General features: G+C 38.9%; 1 protein-coding gene across 2 annotated transcripts; it reads left to right on the top strand.

Moving 5' to 3' along the window:
* Nucleotides 1-1,744: 1,744 nt before the first annotated feature.
* LOC149821629 (ATP-dependent 6-phosphofructokinase 6-like) lies at nucleotides 1,745-18,070 on the top strand. Of its 2 annotated transcripts, none has more exons than XM_089981627.1 (14): nucleotides 1,745-2,106; nucleotides 4,168-4,214; nucleotides 4,345-4,384; nucleotides 4,478-4,540; nucleotides 4,612-4,749; nucleotides 6,225-6,383; nucleotides 6,486-6,539; nucleotides 6,636-6,704; nucleotides 7,017-7,146; nucleotides 7,381-7,421; nucleotides 12,011-12,235; nucleotides 12,363-12,411; nucleotides 13,749-13,903; nucleotides 17,335-17,520. In XM_089981627.1, exons 1-14 carry the CDS (start codon nucleotides 1,831-1,833, stop codon nucleotides 17,383-17,385), a joined length of 1,497 nt encoding a protein of 498 aa, XP_089837753.1. In that variant the 5' UTR covers nucleotides 1,745-1,830; the 3' UTR covers nucleotides 17,386-17,520. The 2 variants fall into 2 exon arrangements, with proteins under 2 accessions (XP_089837753.1, XP_089837752.1); XM_089981626.1 differs by having other exon boundaries at nucleotides 1,753-2,106; nucleotides 17,298-18,070.
* Nucleotides 18,071-18,247: the final 177 nt, after the last annotated feature.

Genomic DNA, 18,247 nt, shown 5'->3' with positions numbered 1-18,247 from the left:
TTACATGAATATCAAATTCTGAATTTTGCCTAAAAATAACTTAAATTTTGCTTGAATTTATAAGTCAAAAATTAAACTTTTTCTCATGTTTTAAGTGGCTTGTTTAGACCTAGTTGATGAAACCTGGGTCAAGCTCAGACTCAAAAGCATCAGTCGAATATCGAGGTTCAAACTATTTTTCTTCCAAACTTAACCAAATTTTAAAAAAATCTGAAAATGACAAAGTACGAAAACACGTGATATTACACTCAGTCTTCATAACTACACAAGACATTGGGCTGACCCTACTAGGGCCTGTTAGGGCTCAACAGAAGTGACCCAGTCCCTGACTTACCGAAAACCCGATCCAACCCTTGTTGTGTTCAGGTTTGACCTGGGTCTTGTCAGGCTAGGTTTAGTCAACCCAGGACTGTTTGCTACTCAAACCAGGTTAAACTTGATAGTTATTCAGGCTTTGGGCTGCATAAATGTTGGAATCTTGGCCATCTCGGGTGAGGTACCTGTCTCCATATCCAGCTTACCATGGACTGGACCCATATTTATCATTTACGAACCCTATGAATTGGGAAAACTAGGGATGCCAAATGGTCAATGAATTTTATCTGATATCCGACCAAATTCAATTATGTTTAGTTACATTTCTTAAGCCAAAACCATATCTGATTATAATTGGATGAGGAAATGGTTTTGATTTTTTGCTAATGAATCAGACAAATATTTGTATTTGATAGATTTCTGAATCCATTTACATGTACAAAAGCCGATCTGGTATGAGATTTTCACCATCCTAATTCAAACCTGAATTCAAACACGTTGGCCAACACCCAATTAGTTGGATATGGTATTGGTCACATATGATCTGAACCAATATTGTTTGCATCCCTACAAGAAACTATGCAGGCCTACGAACGATTTGGTAGGAGCTGTTAGTGTCCGTTACCTTGTGTTGGGTCGTTGTAAGTTCAAAACCCAATGGTACTTTGTATAACTGGTGGGGATATGCCTAACCCTAGCTTGCTTATCAAAAAAAACTATGCATGCCCATAGTGACAAATATCTATATTTTTTAAATTATAAAAAACAGTTTGTTATTTTTAATTTAATTTTTTTTGCCAATAGTTGGTCAAAAGCTACTAGAAATATGATTTTTTTTTCAATCTCCCACATGAATTTAGCTGAAGGCTTAGGATCGAATCCCGTTGTTTCCCATCAACAAGATGGTATGGATTACAATAAGAATGACAAGAAAACTAAGAAAAGTTGGGCATGAGGGACCGCAAGGGTTTTTATCAAACGAAGGCCAGCCAATGTGGACCAAACATGCAAAGTCTTACAAACTAAAGATCCGAGCACGTAATCGGATCGAGCATGCGTTCATGCTTCGGGGTCTGATCACAAATTTTCTTTTGAATCTATGCTTGGATCCAGATCAAATTCAATTCATTTATACCTTTTGCACATAAAAGACTTGTTTCCCTCCGGGCTCATCAGATAGAAGTTTTATCCAGATTCAATTCTATTTCATTGGATCCATTACTTTGCATCCTGATGCGGTTTCGGACCAATCTGTTCCGGTCGGGTCCGTCTGCAACCCCCTACCTGAGATCCACAAGAAAGCGTCTATATCAGCAACCGTTCACATCATTTGATCGGACGGTTAAAATAATCGTGACGCTCACGGAATCATTACTCGGAGTCTAGATGCGTGATCGATGCAAAGACGCTGGACGCGAAATTTCTGTCGCACGGCCACCTATAAAACTGCACCCGATTTTCCCACCCAAATCCCAGGATTCCGAATTCGTAGGAAGTTCCCCCTTCCCTCTGATCATGGAGGCCGCCGCTCCTTCCTCTCTCTCCCGGGAGCCCCTCTCCTTCTCCCTCCATCCGCCGTTCCGTGCAGAATTTCATAGGACGAAGAAACCCCCTTCCTCTTGCTCCTTCAACTCGAGAGTTAGGGTTTCCGGCGTGGGCTACTCGGCGTCGGCGTCGATCCGGAGGAGAAGAGGCGATCTCGTTGCGCACGTGAAGAAGGTCGAGAAGGGAGAGGGAGGTTTCGTTCTCGAAGACGTTCCTCACTTGACCGATTATCTGCCGGAATTACAGGTAATTTGCTTTTTTATTTTCTTTTTGATATTTGTTGTTTTCTTCCTTCTGTGTCGTGATTTCGTTTCTCGATCTAGGGGTTTGGATCGTTAACTAGAGGTTTTGTCTGTTTTGGGAACGAAGGAATGCGGCGATTAATAAATCCGGCCATCTCTGTGGAGAATTTGTGCATTTACGAGAGTTATAAGATTGATCGATGTTTGTTTGCTTTTGGTTAATTCTGGAAGGACACTTTGTCTCTAACGATTCTCATCGCCATCTGATCATCATCGATGGAGTTGTATATTTTTCATGATTTATAAGTTTGATTGGCGACTGTTTCATTTTTATGCGATTCCAAATGAAGAATACTTTATTCTAAGCGGTTATAAGGAGTTCAATTTTGCATACATTGTTGGTGGAAGCAATTTCCCTGTAAGTCTTTTAATGAACGAGCATATGAACATGTCATTGATGAAAAGTTGCGGTTTGTGCTTATTTTGGTGCTTTTGCACTCATGGAAGCTCTTTCTGATTGATCGTATTTAGGGAGTTGAGGAAGATAAAGATTTTTTTCGCTGCTGCTATGATCGTTGTCACAATGATTTTACCAAGAGGTGAAAGGTGAATTTGTCATCTAGTCTGCTGCATTTTCATAATTACACAGGCTAACGCCTAGCTGCCTCCCTCATTAACCAGAACTTCAAATTATTATTCTCTAAGGCGATCTGTGGGATTTCAATCAACTGCCATAGCCTGAGGATTTGTATGTTAGATGTTGAGCATTTTTGAACGGAGGAGAATTTTGGAGATAGGCTTTTATGAGATATAATTAAAAAGATGCTCGGTTGTGTCTTTTTTTCTCTCTTTTCACTTTTGAGGATTTATAGATTCTATCCCACTCACAGAGCAAAAAGTGCAGCTTTCTCTCTGCAACTGAGGAGCTTGTTACATGTTCCACTGTATGTAGGTTTTCTCTAAAGTTTCAGCACCCTCAACTTTGTCTCGTCCAGCTGATCTTTTACCTTGGGAAGTTACAGTGTGGTTCTTTAGTTTAAATTATGAGTTTTACATTGTGGTTCTTTAGTATAAATTATGATGATTTCACCTTTGAAGGAGAGGATATGTAGACACCCAAAACACAAAATAAATCGATCCATCCTGTGATGTTTGTTTTAACCTTATGTACGTCACAATCACAAGGGTTACAAGGGCCAGGGTTGGCTGGGTAACGAGAGCCTAGCACACTGTGATAGAATCATTAAACTAAAGAGTTCAAGTACTGCTGGGTCATGCTGGATAATATATTGTGGTTCTGACCTATAATAAATAGTTTGGAAAGTTTGAAAAATCTAGTTGACTGTGGGATTATGCCTGTTGGATGTAGTGGCAGCTCATGTGTCTTCCTCAAACCCCTCGTTCCCCCCAAGTCTAGCCTTTTAATAACTTAAGACCTATTTTGATGGCCTACAGTCTTTTCGGTTTTTTGTGCTTGTTTATTTCTTCTATGTTTTGCAAAGGTGGGATTTGTTTCTTCTGATTTGAGGCAATAGCATATAGCATTCTCCTGGAATTTTCTCTATCAGAGCCTGTTCTACTTTGAGAACTTGCAAGTGAAAGGGTTATGGATATCTTGGATATTTTGCCTGCTTCATTTAGTTAAAAACCATTAACTCCCACTTTTCTCTCTAGGTGGAAAGATAGGTTGATAGTGTAATTTACATGTTATAGACATCCATCTTTTAGGACTTCTGTCCCCATGAAAGCCGGCATTCTCAGTTTTTTTCTTTTTGTTCTGGATGATTGTTGTTAATATCTTCATATAGTCATTTTACTTATAAACATTTTATTGGAAGTAAATTATATTTTCAAAGTCGACACTGTTTTTTCGAGTTATAAGATTTTTTTTAACGTTGTTCTTCTTACTTTATTCTTGTTCTTTAGGAATTTGCGATTAAAGGTGAGAGACATGCAATGTGGTTCTCTGGGTCCAAGACTGTCTTTCCTAGTGGTCTTATTCCGTTATTCTGCTTTTGCGAATTTGAAATCTTTTTGCCTTTTATTTTCTCTTCTTTATTTGCAGGCCTACCCAAGCCCCTTGCAAAAGAGTCCTGCTTATGCCATTGTTAAGTGAGTATACCTTACTCTTATTTTTGTTTCAGCACTTATGGTATTACTTTTGTTTCTGAATGCTTAATTCCAAAAGGAATTGAACAATTTCCTTTTTTCATCACTAAAAGATGGAATTGATCTATTCTAGGCAAAGCTTTGTCAATGCAGATGACGTGGTAGCCAAAACGGTCTGTGTTTCATTTGCATCAGTTGCCATTTGTAATTTTTAAGTTTTCATGCTTAAATATGAATATTGTATGATTTTTTTCTTGGTTTCATAGATTGTAGTTCAGAAAAATGACCCAAAGGGTGTACACTTTCGGCGCACTGGGCCTCGAGAAAAGGTAGTGGAGATGCCCCTCCATGGCTTGTCTACCACAAATTATATTATTCACTTCTGTTTGATACTGGTCAGGTTTATTTCGAGCCAGATAAAGTATGTGCTTGCATCGTGACATGTGGTGGGCTATGTCCTGGAATCAATACCGTTATACGTGAAATTGTATGTGGCTTGAACTACATGTATGGGGTGAATAACGTCCTTGGGATTGAGGTGTGTTCATTTGGTTGATTTCACTTTGTCTTGTGCAATCACATATGATTTTGCATGTTTTAAGTTTTTATGGAAGATCATAAGTTTTGACTTTGGCAGGGGTGGGCACCTGACTGGGTGCTCGTGCTCTGTCGATTTGAGGTGCCCTTGCCTGCTGCTTATGGACTAGTCCATTTGGGGGGCCTACCTTGGACTCTTGAACCATGGCCATGCCTGGGCTGGGTTTAAATGGACAGTCTGATTTGACTGGGCCATGGCTGTCCCATTTCTACCTTCTCTCTAATAGCTGACTGATCTCATACTAAATGTGAGACTAGGATAACATTAGTCTTAAGAAAAAACCGAGAACATTTGCACGCATCAAATGAATAATGAAAAATTTACTGCTACTGGCAGTAATTTGTAAGCCATGTTGCCCTCTTCCGTCATCTCATCCATAATAAGTTCCTTCGACTACCATAACACCTTAACTCCCTCATCTTTTCGAATCGAGTTCATAGACACTCTCCCCCTTACCTTGCCCATGGTGTTGCTTCGGCTTGTATCTGGCATGCTAGAAAGACATATGGAATTGATGATTAAACAGAAGATCTAACAAATTTTTTTTCAAAAGTTTAGGGTTCTTTTATTTATCAAATAATCAATGATTCCACCACCTGAATTTGCTGCTATGTCACATGAACACTTAGCATGTATATCCCATGTTGACACGACACGACACTTCATGGACATGGTCAAACCACTTTCAAGCACAGTCAACATGGTGTCATTAACTTTATCTATTTCCTTTTATGATCTTATTTACTTATTTTGTATTCACCTGAGTTCTTTTTCTTCTAAAATTTGTCATCATTACATCACATTTCAGTTTCAACCTAGTTTCATTGTTTGATGTTCCTAAATATAGTAAGTTTCTATTTCTTTTTCTTTTTATACATACATACATCTATGTGTGTACAGCTGTGTCCCTGTGTCCTAACTTTTGAAAATTATCATCCCATATCAAGCGTATCCACATCGTGTCCTGCTCCCGCATTGTATCAATGTGACATAGATTTGCTGGCACATACAAGAAGAAAAAAATTTGTGGCCCTTTCTCATACATATTGTCATTAATAAAACTCAAGATGGTTGCATATTATATAAATCATGCTCCATGGTGATTATTCTATTAGTGTTTTCAGGCGGTATTCTGATAAGTATAATTCAGATTTCTTTTAAGAGAGTGCTTATGTGGAAAGTTATGGTCTTTATCAAATACCATAATTAAAACAACTGTTTGAACCATTATCTTGAGCACCTGTGATTGGGATTATGATCTCAATGTAGATTCCCTATGAAAGAAAGGGGAAAAACCCATTTGATGTGACACAGAGTGTCCTTTTATCTTTTGGTAGAATGCAGTTTGCACATAGTTCTAAACTTGTGCAAACCCTGATTGCTGTTTCATGATGTTTTACTTGGAATTCCTGCAGGGTGGATACAGAGGCTTCTATTCCAGAAACACGATCCCTTTGACACCAAAGGTTGTCAATGATATTCATAAACGTGGTGGTACCATCCTTGGCACTTCGCGTGGTGGCCATGACACCTCTAAGATAGTTGACAGCATTCACGACCGGGGGATCAATCAGGTTAGCACAATTAGTTAATGAATACTTACCTATGTTTCATAAACACTTTCTACTAGTTTGGCTTGTTCTTTTTTTATCTCTATCTTTTTTGCTTGCTTCCAGGTGTACATAATTGGCGGGGATGGGACTCAGAGAGGGGCAGCTGTTATTTTTGAGGTCATGTTTATCCTTGAAAACAGATATTTTATGTTTATGCCTATCATTGACACATATTCCACCATGCTGAATCTGATATGGGAGAATCATGTGCAGGAAATTGAACGACGTCGTCTCAAAGTGGCAGTTGCAGGCATCCCTAAGACTATTGACAATGATATTGCAGTAAGTTTTTTCCCTATCATAGACATAAAATGCACAACACTACAGTGAGTTGCATCCATATATATTTTTTCAGATAGAATTCATTTCCTAAAACATATCATGGGAGCTTTCTACCATTTTTTAATTTAATGTAGGTTCATTAGATGGTCTGCTATAGAGCTTGGCTAATGATGATTATTCGTTTCATATGTTCTCTGTTACTTCATAACAGATTATAAATTTGCTAGAATGCACTTTTGTTTTGATTAATGGTTGATTTTATAGTGGCCAATTAGCCAGGAGCTTTGAGATCTATATCCTGCTTGCTTTTAGGTCATAGACAAGTCATTTGGTTTTGATACTGCTGTCGAAGAAGCTCAAAGGGCCATCAATGCAGCACACGTGGAAGCTGAAAGTGCTGAGAATGGTGTTGGTATCGTGAAGCTGATGGGTCGTTATAGTGGTGTGTAAGAAAATCCTTATTACATGGTAACTTATCAATGTAATTTTCCTGTGCATGAGGAAATCATTTCCAACAAATTTGAACAGATTGCTGACAGTACTGAGTTAACCTTGTTTCTCTCAATATGTCAGCCTGATTCAGATAAAGCGCTAAATATAAATTAGTATTAATCATTGAAAGTTTTTATGTTGAAATTAGATTTCTTTTAACTCTATACTTTCTTTTTGCATGCAGGATTTATTGCCATGTTTGCTACTTTGGCAAGCCGAGATGTTGTAAGAGCTTACCCTGCTATTAACTCTATTCATGCTTAACACTGTCAAGTATTTGTAGTCTGATTTATCCTTTTGAATTTGATAGCGAGTTCATAATTTCAGGAGTGGTGATTCCATGGCAGTCCCATCTGGCTGACCTTTTAATGAATATTCATACACCAATTTGATAACTTCTGTTCGTGTAACATTAGGAAAAATAGGAAAGGTTAAAGCGTTATAGTTGCTCCATCTGTTCCTTAGGTTGGTCGGTCGGTCAACCCTGCACCTCAGTTCAAGCTTACTCATAATATAAACAAAATCATAACAAACACATGCCACTTAAATTTTTTTTGGTTGTATAGAACTTTTCTGTAACTGCTTAAGTTTCCTGTTAAACATTTTGGGAAAATTTCCTCTGGGTTTAAATTCTTGTGAAATATCAGTTGTGTCGACATGGATTGGCACCTTTTTACTAGTTCATGTTTTCTTCTTTGTCCAGGTCTGGAAAATATCGATGAATTAAAAAAAACTTATTTACCAATATATGCGCCTGTGCTGAAATGATTTACGGGTACAGAGTGAGGTGTTGTTGGTCATTTGAGGAAATGAATTGAACATATAATTATTTGCTCCAAATGCTCAATGATGTAGTTGGATTACAACTGAAGTTCAGTATCTCTTTGTAGGAAATGAATATGTGCATTTCCACTATGAGAAACACACTTGCGAATTGCTTTATTTTGTCAGATGATAATGGACGTGAAATGTCCAAAGAAGTTATCAAGGTCAGTGAGTTGAGAATTTGAAACTGACAATAATGTGATGATTCATATCATATCCTTTGTTCACCATCACTCACATCGAAAAGTGGAAAGCAGATATTTAGCATGTACCACATTAGTCAATGGGTGGAAAAAATATTACTGACAGCAAAGCCAAGGCATTTATGTATGACATTGTAAGCTTCACCATTGGTTGCTATAAACTAGTCCAAGTTAGTATTTTTGATGAGCTGCTTGCTGTTGCAGATTGCAACAGACTGACTGTCTATTTCATGTACTATAATTCCTTCAATTGCCCAAAGCAAAATATTTTGTTTTAATCCCTGACCTTAATAATGAGTTGAAAGAATGAGTTATTTAATATACAACAAAACAACAACAACTACGCCTTCATCCAAAACAATTGGGGTCAGCGATATGAACCAAAAAAGAAATTCATTTTGGGTCTTCCACATGAATCCTTTTCCTCCAATCATTTCTATCCAACGCCATGTCCTCGGTGAGGTTCAAAGCATTCATATCCTTTCCTATCATCTCCATCCAAGTCTTCCTAGGCCTACCCCGACCTCTTTTAACTAATATATTTTCCCATTTCTCCAACCTTCTAACTGGAGCATCATTAGGCCTTCGCCGAATATGTCCAAACCACCGTAAACGATTCTCTCGCATCTTATTTTCAATGGGTGCAACACCTACCTTCTTACGTATCTCTTCGTTCCGAATCTTATCTTTTATTGTATTTCCACACATCCATCTAAGCATCCGCATCTCAGCTACACTCATTTTTTGAATATGATGTCTCTTGGCAGCCCAACATTCCGTACCATATAGTAAAGCGGGTCTAATAGTCGTCCTATAAAACTTTCCCTTCAACCGCAATGGCATTCTACGATCGCACAGCACTCCAGTAGCACTTTTCCATTTCATCCACCCAACCTTTATCCTATGATTTACATCTCCATCAATTTCTCCATACTTTTGAATGATGGATCCCAAATATTTGAAATAATCATTCACCGGTATATCTTGCTCACCAAGCTTCACTATACTCCCATCACTACTTCGTTGCTTACTAAACCGACATTCCATATATTCAGTCTTACTCTTACTCAACTTAAAACCTCTAGCTTCCAATGTCTGTCTCCATAATTCTAACTTAGCATTAACCCCAGCTCTAGACTCATCAATCAAAACAATATCATCAGCAAACAACATACACCACGGTACATTTTCTTGAATTGATCTCGTAAGCTCATCCATCACTATCGCAAATAGGAAAGGGCTTAAAGCAGATCCTTGATGTAACCCAACCGTTATCGGAAAATTGGTTGTCACCCCTCCACAAGTGCGGACATTGGTTACTACTCCTTCATACATATCTTTAATTATACTAATGTACTTGAGAGAAACACCTTTCTTCATCATTGTCCACCAGAGAACGTCCCTAGGTACTCTATCGTATGCCTTCTCTAAATCAATAAAAACCATATGCAAATCTTTGTTCCTCTCTCTATATCTTTCAATAAGTTGTCTAAGAAGATGTATAGCTTCCATAGTTGATCTTCCAGGCATAAAACCAAATTGATTCTCCGATATCATGACAACCTTCCTCAACCTAGACTCAATCACCCTCTCCCAAAGTTTCATAGTATGACTCATGAGTTTTATACCACGATAGTTTGTGCAATCTTGTATATCACCCTTATTCTTATATAAAGGCACCAAAGTACTCTTCCTCCACTCATTAGGCATCTTATTTGTTCGCCAAATCAAGTTAAAAAGATTTGTCAACCATTCTAAACCTTTCTCTCCCAAGCATTTCCAAGCCTCGTTAGGTATACCATCTGGGCCAACTGCCCTTCTTGATTTCATTTTCTTCAAAGCCTCTGCAATTTCTTTCTTTTGAATCTTGCGCATGAAGTCACGATTTATCTCATGAAAAGGAATGGAGAAGTCTCCAAGATCTTGAGCATGACTATCATTAAATAGCTTATCAAAATAATCTTTCCATCTCTCCTTAATCTCCTCATCTTTGACTAAAACCCTTTGCGTTTCATCTTTGATACATCTAACCATACCCAAATCTTTCGATTTCCTATCTCTCATCTTTGCAAGCCTATAAATATCCTTCTCGCCTTCTTTGGTATCCAACTTGTCATAAACCTCCTTATATACCTTAGCCCTCGCGTTTCGAACAACTTTTTTAGCTTCCTTCTTTGCTATCATATACTTCTCCAAATTCTCATTATCACGACTCTTACTTAGATTTCTATAACACTCTCTTTTAACCTTAATAGCTAATTTGACATCCTCGTTCCACCATGATGTATCCTTACCTAGTGGTGCACCGCCTTTAGACCTCACCCAATACCTCCTTAGCTACTTTTCTCATACCACCCGCTATCTTATTCCACATTGATTCTGAATCCTCCTCGAGACACCAATCAACTTCCTTAACTACCTGCTCTACAAACATTCCTTGTTTAGCTCCTTTCAGTGCCCACCACTTAATTCTAGGATCTATCCTATGTCTATCCCTTTTGCGGCATTGTCTAATTCTAAGATCTAAAATTAAGACTCTATGTTGTGTAGCTACACTTTCTCCTGGTATAACCTTACAATCGATGCAACAACCCCTATCTCTCTTTCTAAGTAGGAAAAAATCTATCTGACTCGTATTAACCCCACTTTTAAATGTTACTAGGTGAGACTCCCTCTTCCTAAACCAAGTGTTTGCTAAGATCATATCATAGGACAAACAAAAATCTAAAATCCTTTCTCCACTTTCATTTCTTTCTCCTATACCATAGCCTCCATGGATATTCTCAAATCCATCCCTACTAATGCCTACATGTCCATTAAGGTCACCGCCGATGAAAAGCTTTTCTCCATAAGATGTCTCTTGTACTACTCCATCTAAATCTTCCCAAAATTGATGCTTAATGGAATCATCTAAACCTACTTGAGGTGCATAAACACTAATAATATTAATAATATCCGTACCTAATACTAATTTAATAAGTAAAATTCTATCACCCTTCCTACGGACCTCAACTACATTATCTATAAACTGACGACTCATAACAATCCCTACTCCATTCCTATTCCTATTTATTCCTGTATACCAAATCTTATATCCCCAAGGTTCTATCACTTTAGCTTTCTCACCTACCCATTTGGTCTCTTGAAGACATAAAATATCAATCTTTCTCCTACACATAACATCTACTAACTCTACCAACTTACCAGTTAAAGACCCTATGTTCCAAGTGGCTAACCTAATTTTATGGTCTTGGACTAACTTCTTTACCCCCACCCGTCCAACAAAGTGAGGGAACCCTTGCCTATTTGACACCACACCCGGGCGCCGGTGTGACGCGTCGCTTCTGGGCGACGACCTAGCAACCCTTGCACATTTATCACTGCCTCCGGGCCTAAAGAGTACAGCGCGTCGCTCAGTAGGGAACGCCCCAACGAAATTCTCATATTGGTTCATTTTCATAGGATATGACAGTTTTTATGCTGGCTGTCACAGGCCTACCGCAACCCTCCTCCTTTATCCGGGCTTGGGACCGGCAGTGTATAACTACACAGGCGGAGTTAATGAGTTATTTAATATGCTACATAAAAAATTCCTTTTTTACTTTTTCCTAGTTACAGAATGCAGATTGATTGTTTTGAGTATATCTTTCAACTATCCTTTGTTTTTGAGCTCGTTGATGGTCATCTTGTTTTTTATTCTTATGTCACTTAAAAGGGATTTTCTTGATAGTAAACTCGATTAACTAAAAGGGATTTTCTTGATAGTAATCTCGATTAATTAGACAGGACTGCTGCCTGATCCCAGAGTCGCCATTTTATTTGGATGGAGAAGGTGGACTATTTGAATTTATCGAGCAACGCCTTAAAGAGAATGGACATATGGTCATTGTAGTCGCAGAAGGTGCAGGACAGGCGCTTGTTGCTGAAAGCTTGCATTCGATCAATGAAAAAGATGCTTCTGGAAATCGGCTACTCCTTGATGTTGGTTTGTGGATCAGTCAAAAGATCAAGGTACCATCGGAGCTTTGTATCAGACTATCTATTTCCATGTTATTCTCCATTCATTTTTTCAGAATTATGCTGCACTGTTGCCATATATTCCTGTCATTTTTCTGAGGCTTGTGGGCAATTTTTGTAGGATCATTTTACTAAGGAGCGCAAAATGACAATAAATTTCAAGTACATAGGTAATGGATCTCCTCTTCTATGGTGTGGACTACCAGCACAGTCTTAATTTGTTTTTGGCCTCTTGCATCAGTTACAAGATTGTTGGCACCGTTGATGCAACTATTGTGAACTTGACAATCTTTGACAAGTTTGGAGCCATTCACGTGGCAGTATGAAATTTTAAGAATTTCTGTCCATTATTTTTCTACTAAAGGTGAAATACATTAGGTGCAAGAAATCCACCAGGTTACAAGTTTATGATGATTACTATCACAAAGGACAAGGAAATCTTCATCATTATGAAAGAGTTCAATAATAAAAATGTGTCATGCTATGTAACAGGGATTCGGCTAGCAGGGTGCCGCACCCTTGTCGACTTGACGCGGGTGCGGGTCATTTCGGTCCATTTTTTTTAGATTTTTTTTTAAAATTTGCCCTATGAAATGGGCTGCGGAATTTAAAAAAAAGTTCTTTGGGGGGGGGGGGTGCCCCCCTATAACCCCCTCCAGGGGCGGCCCCCCTGGACCCCGCCCACTGACCACGCAGCGGGACCCGCGCTGGGGGGAACCCCCGGACCCCCCTTATATATATTTTACATTTTTGCCCCTGCCGCACCCCCGCACCCGGGTTTTTTGGAAGTGCCGAATCCCCGCACCCGCACCCGCACCCGCACCCATGTGACATAGGTGTCATGTATAATACATATATCCACAATGCTGCTTTTAGGAATTTACCTATTTATTTTGACAATTCTTTTGGTTTATACGGGGTGTTAATAAGGTGGACATCAGGCCAGTGCCAATGGGCCATATGAGTGCCCAGTCTGGGATGTGCAATGGCGAGCTGCAGGTGCATCCCGAAACCCAATTAAACTTGGGACCGGTCCAGCTTGCCTGCTAATCAGACAGGCACAACAGCATTTCCCAATTTTTGCTTGTACAATCATAATGATAAGAAATATTTTTCAATGATGCCTGGGCACCGTAATACATATTTTGCCCTGGTTCCTGGGTCTTAGCTTAAAAAGACCTGGGCTAGCCTGAGCCGCATGAGACTCAGGTCTGACTATCAGTGACTCTGACCCACCCCATAGATACTGAGGGGTTTTATGACATGACCTGTACTTAGCCTGGCCTGACCCGATGCCTGCATCTAAATATGAACCCCAGATTAAAGTAGTATTGTAGGTTAAGTTCGATATTTATTGGTTTATTAAAAGAATGTTCTTATGTGTTTCCTTTAGTAAATATAGTTTTGGTCTTTTAAGTCTTTGCATATCCTGAATGACTAAAGATTGATGTCCCGTAGATCTTATGATCATTCTTTCTGCTGATATCGTGTGAACTGATTCTTGTAGACCCAACATATATGATACGTGCCATTCCAAGCAATGCATCCGACAATGTCTATTGCACACTTCTTGCACATGGTGCAGTTCATGGTGCCATGGCTGGCTATACAGGCTTCACTGTTGGACCTGTAAATAGTAGACATGCTTATATTCCTATAGCTGTGAGTTTTTCTTCTTCTCTGTTCTCATTCAACAGTGCTCCTAAATGCCAATATTCTTAGATTCTAAATTAGGCTGGTTAGCCATTTTTTAGTGTTTTCAGATCTTTTAATGTACTGAATGGGTAACATATTTTTTGCATGTTAATTGTTGATTAAAGTAGTTCTGTTGAATGGAATTTTCAAGTTCCTGTGCAAGTGTCTACACATGAGCTGGAGATTTTACTGGATTCCTCTCCTGGGATGAGAGTGAAAGAGTGAACATGTAATACAGATTAGGGAATGCATATATGGCACTTGGAAATTATGAGGAATAGTGTGATAACAATGAGACAAGATTAATAAGGGATTCCATGCTAAAATCCAGTATAATAGAAGAAGAAAATAGTAGTTTATTTTATTTGTATTAGTGTTTATATTCTTCTTAGAGCATTTTCAAATCGTATCAGTTTTGGCTGTTTCTAGCTCTCTTTGGCATTTTTAAGGATGCAGGTCAGGAGTTAATATGTTTAGGTTATGATAGGTTTGCAAGTCCCAATTGAAGTGCTTGCAGAGGGCTGATCATGATAACTTTTTTGATTCTTGTCATCTTCTGAATAGTAAGCAGGTTGCTTGTTGCTGTCATCAACAATGGTCCATGTAGAGACTCTGAGTCGATAAGAACCACATCCTTTACTTAAAGTACTTAAGTCTTCTACTAACTAGAGTCACTAGACTGATGAAAAAGCACATTTTGGTGTCTGCAGATACCTAACAAAGAATTAGCCAGAAGAAAAGAAAAAGCGAATTTTTATTCTGAAAATGTAGTCCATATTTTACCATGGGAAATTGTAGGAACACCTACAGCTACAAAAACTGAGTCTAGTCCAGAGGCATGCCAGTGCAGTTGGTTGCATGGTGCATGACAGGGCACAGCTTTTCTTTACCTTTGGCAAGTTAACAACACTTGCAACGTAATCTTATATTGAACCAGCAAACCTTGTCCAAGGAATAACTGCCATTGTAATGCATATACAAAAAATGGTGGCATGTCCTGGCATGCACGTGTTCATTTCTATGTTTGATGCCCCTTTTAGTTGGCCATGGTCAATGGCTTAGGGAAGTGTATAATATGCAAAACTAGTACTCCTGTTGGAAGTAGATTTGTGGCTCTTGTTTCCATAAGCCTCTGAATTTAACAATTAGGGTGCTAAAAGCTTAAGCATGGCCTACCTTATGTAACCTTAGGGTATGTTTGATGCGCCATTCCCAGCGGGATTCAGACGGAAATCTCGCTGGGAACAGAGATTCCAACAAACGTTGGACGTGACGGATGCGTTCCGCGCGTCCAAAAAGCATGTAATTTTCATTACACCCCTCCCCTGTTACAAAAAGAACTGGACGCGGAGAACGGGGTGGGTGGGTTGTTACGGAAAAAAAAAGTAGAGGGGAAGGGGTCCCCCCGACTCTCTCTCTCTCTCTCTCTCTCTCTCCTGTGCAAGCCGGGCGAGGCAACCGGCGACCAGCGAGGCCACCGACGACCGGGCACGATTCTCTCTCCTTTCTTCTTCTTCGTTTTTCTTCATTTTTCTTCTTCATTCTTCTTCTTTTCGTTTTTCTTCCCCTTCTTAGTTCTTCTCTCTCTGTCTCTCCCCCTTCTTCTTCTTCGCTCTTCATTTTTCTACTTCTTGATTTTCATTATTTAGGATTTTCATTGATTAGGTTAGTTCCGATTAAAATCCGATTAGGGCCTCTCTCCCTTTTTGATTAGGTTAGATTTGATTAGGGTCTCTCCCCCTTTTTTATTTTCTTTGATCTTCTTCTTCTTCTTGATTAAAGTCTTTATTAGGGTATTCTTCTTCTTCTTCCCCTTTTTGATTTTTGATTTTCTTTGTGTGACGTAACAAACGTTGGACATTGGAACACAGATGGGGGGAACGGTCGAAACAAACATTGGACTTGGAACAGTTGTTACAGAATGAACAGAACAATGTTCTGTTTGTTCCGTTTCCGTAATTTCATGGACAAGCCATCAAACATGCCCTTAGAGTGTCACTACTCTCAGGGAACACCTAAGGAGCAGGTTTTGATGCTCTTAATATGGAAGATTTAATTGCTGATTTTCAGAAGAAAGTTTCTCCACTTGTTGAGAACATTTTAATGTTGTTAGTGGCTGGTGAGGGCCGCAGAGATGTGCTAGGCATCCTAAGTTCATAGCGTTTTCCAATTCACATGGATGTTTACTTGTTTAGCTATTGAGCTATTTCTTTTCCTCTTGTTGCAAGATTTTGAAGTTCTGAGTGTTGGATGATAATTTCAGACATGGGGACCAGGTATTATTCTGGCATATGGCATGGCAGAATGACAGTGAAATTCAAATAGTTTTTTAATGTTAAAAATGATGAATAACAGCTGAACATGGAAAAGAAGAAATGAAGGGAATGTTTTCAGTGTCAGATTACATATTTTTACATATGTTTAATTTAACTGGCTATTAGAAGTATTAGTAAGACACACTGATGAAGCATAGGGTTTTGGTTACAATTGGAGTTTAACAAGGGGATCCATCTCCAAGTTTAGTTTGGAACATTTATCTTGAAAGTGGTAATTTTTTGCGACCGAACAGTGTGTGAATCAACTATATGGTGCTTTGTCTTTTAAAATTTGAGCATTTCTAAAAGCTATTGTCTTGGGGTGTATGATTTTGTTTTATTTATGATTTGCTCGATTTAGAAGACTGTAGTTTGTAATTTAAGGTTTCGATTCCGATAGGCATCTCCCCTTTGTGCAAGCCGATGCCCAGCATAGGCCCTGGGGGTGGGGTCCTAGCTTTGGAGTTTTATGCCACCAGCATGACGACCATAGATATGGCAGGATGAGCCAGCAGGACCAGGTCTTCGTGCCGGGTGCGGTTTCTTTGGGTTATAAATAAAAAAAAGTAAAATTAAGGTGAACCCCTAAAAATCAGAATCACAGGCCCCATTTTTTCATGACATTGCAAAGATGAGGATATGGGGGTCTATGAGAATCAATCAAATATGATTCATTCTCACAAAATGAGTCAGAGTCACAATGTGGGAGCTCATGACCTCAAAGAGCCAAGAAAACATGCCCTTAAAGAAATAGTAAGAAAAGAAAATTACACTTTCTTTTTTCCCAACTTTTGGTGTGCACATTTTATTTCTTGCATGTTTACGGTAGTTTTGCTTCTTTCTTTTGACCATACATGTTCTTGGTCAGGCTGCCTATTTCTTTTGGGGCAGAGTGGAACATAGGCTATCTATGCAAATCAAGTTGATTGATTTTCTCTATTCTGAATTTGAGAAAGTCTCATTTTTATGACAATTGTCTATTCTGAAACCCGATGAGTAGACTGTTTCCATATGGCGTGGTGATTTCATTTCCACTGGCATTGCAGCACGTAACTGATACACAAAACAAAGTTTGTGTGACAGACCGGATGTGGGCAAGACTTCTTTCCTCAACTAATCAGCCTAGCTTCTTGAGGTATGACGAACTAATGCAGGAGAAAATCGACAAGGAGGCTAAAGAGATGATTGACAATATACAGATCTCATCAGAGAAAAATATGCCATTTGCAGATTCAGCTAATAAAGCTTTTGAAGACCCGATGGGCACAAACTCATATCCATTGGTTTGAAGGAGCAATTATAGATTCATATTGCATTTGTCGCTTGAAGGGAGGAAAAAAATACCAGCAAAATGTATATCAAAGATATTAGAAGCAACAATGAGTAGCAATTTCTGTTCTCTTGGAATGCTTGAGATATTCTTGCAACATTCAAGTTCATAAGATTGAGGATGAGATGCAGAACGGCCGCACCAACCTCGGAAATACGATTGCCTGTACTTGGAAAGGTCATCGCTTTTTAAAAATAAGATTTTGCATGTAAAGCTTGATAGGGTGGAGGATATGCAGGCTGTGTGTGTTTTTTGGCCCTCAATGATAGCAATCTAAATGGTTCCTGTATTTATGGTGGTGGCAGGGCCAGACTTACATCACATGCTCTTTTTCATGTCATGTTTGTGAATAGTAAGGCTGATTCCATCGTTGATGGCATTAGAGATACTGTTCCTTATACGCTAAATATGTGTAATTTAAATTGCTAGATAAGGTATGCATCATTTGCACATAAAGCTATATAAATCGGCTCCCATTTAGGCTTTTTATTTCTTGCATCTTGATGCTTGAGTGCTTTTGTGTATTTTGCCGTCGCAATATTGAAACTTGCCACTTTCACCTCAGTGCACTTTTGGTGCTGATTCAACAAAAATGCCTGCTGCTTCCCTTCCCGTGTTTTTTTGTCATAGACATGAATCGGTTGTGGTTAATGCTTGCCTTGAGAA

Source organism: Nuphar pumila, chromosome 11 (assembly GCF_984573655.1).
Source record: "Nuphar pumila chromosome 11, dmNupPumi1.hap1.1, whole genome shotgun sequence".
NCBI classification, from domain to species: domain Eukaryota; kingdom Viridiplantae; phylum Streptophyta; class Magnoliopsida; order Nymphaeales; family Nymphaeaceae; genus Nuphar; species Nuphar pumila.
Note: the sequence above shows the minus strand (reverse complement) of the source record. Positions and strands in the feature narration are given on the sequence as shown.

Bases quoted from the DNA above. Each gene is read 5' to 3' on its own strand.
- LOC149821629 (XM_089981626.1), top strand. From the start codon at position 1,831: ATGGAGGCCGCCGCTCCTTCCTCTCTCTCCCGGGAGCCCCTCTCCTTC. The intron at 4,541-4,611 runs GTAGTGGAGATG...GATACTGGTCAG, and splicing joins GCACTGGGCCTCGAGAAAAG to GTTTATTTCGAGCCAGATAA. The intron at 4,750-6,224 runs GTGTGTTCATTT...GAATTCCTGCAG, and splicing joins ATAACGTCCTTGGGATTGAG to GGTGGATACAGAGGCTTCTA.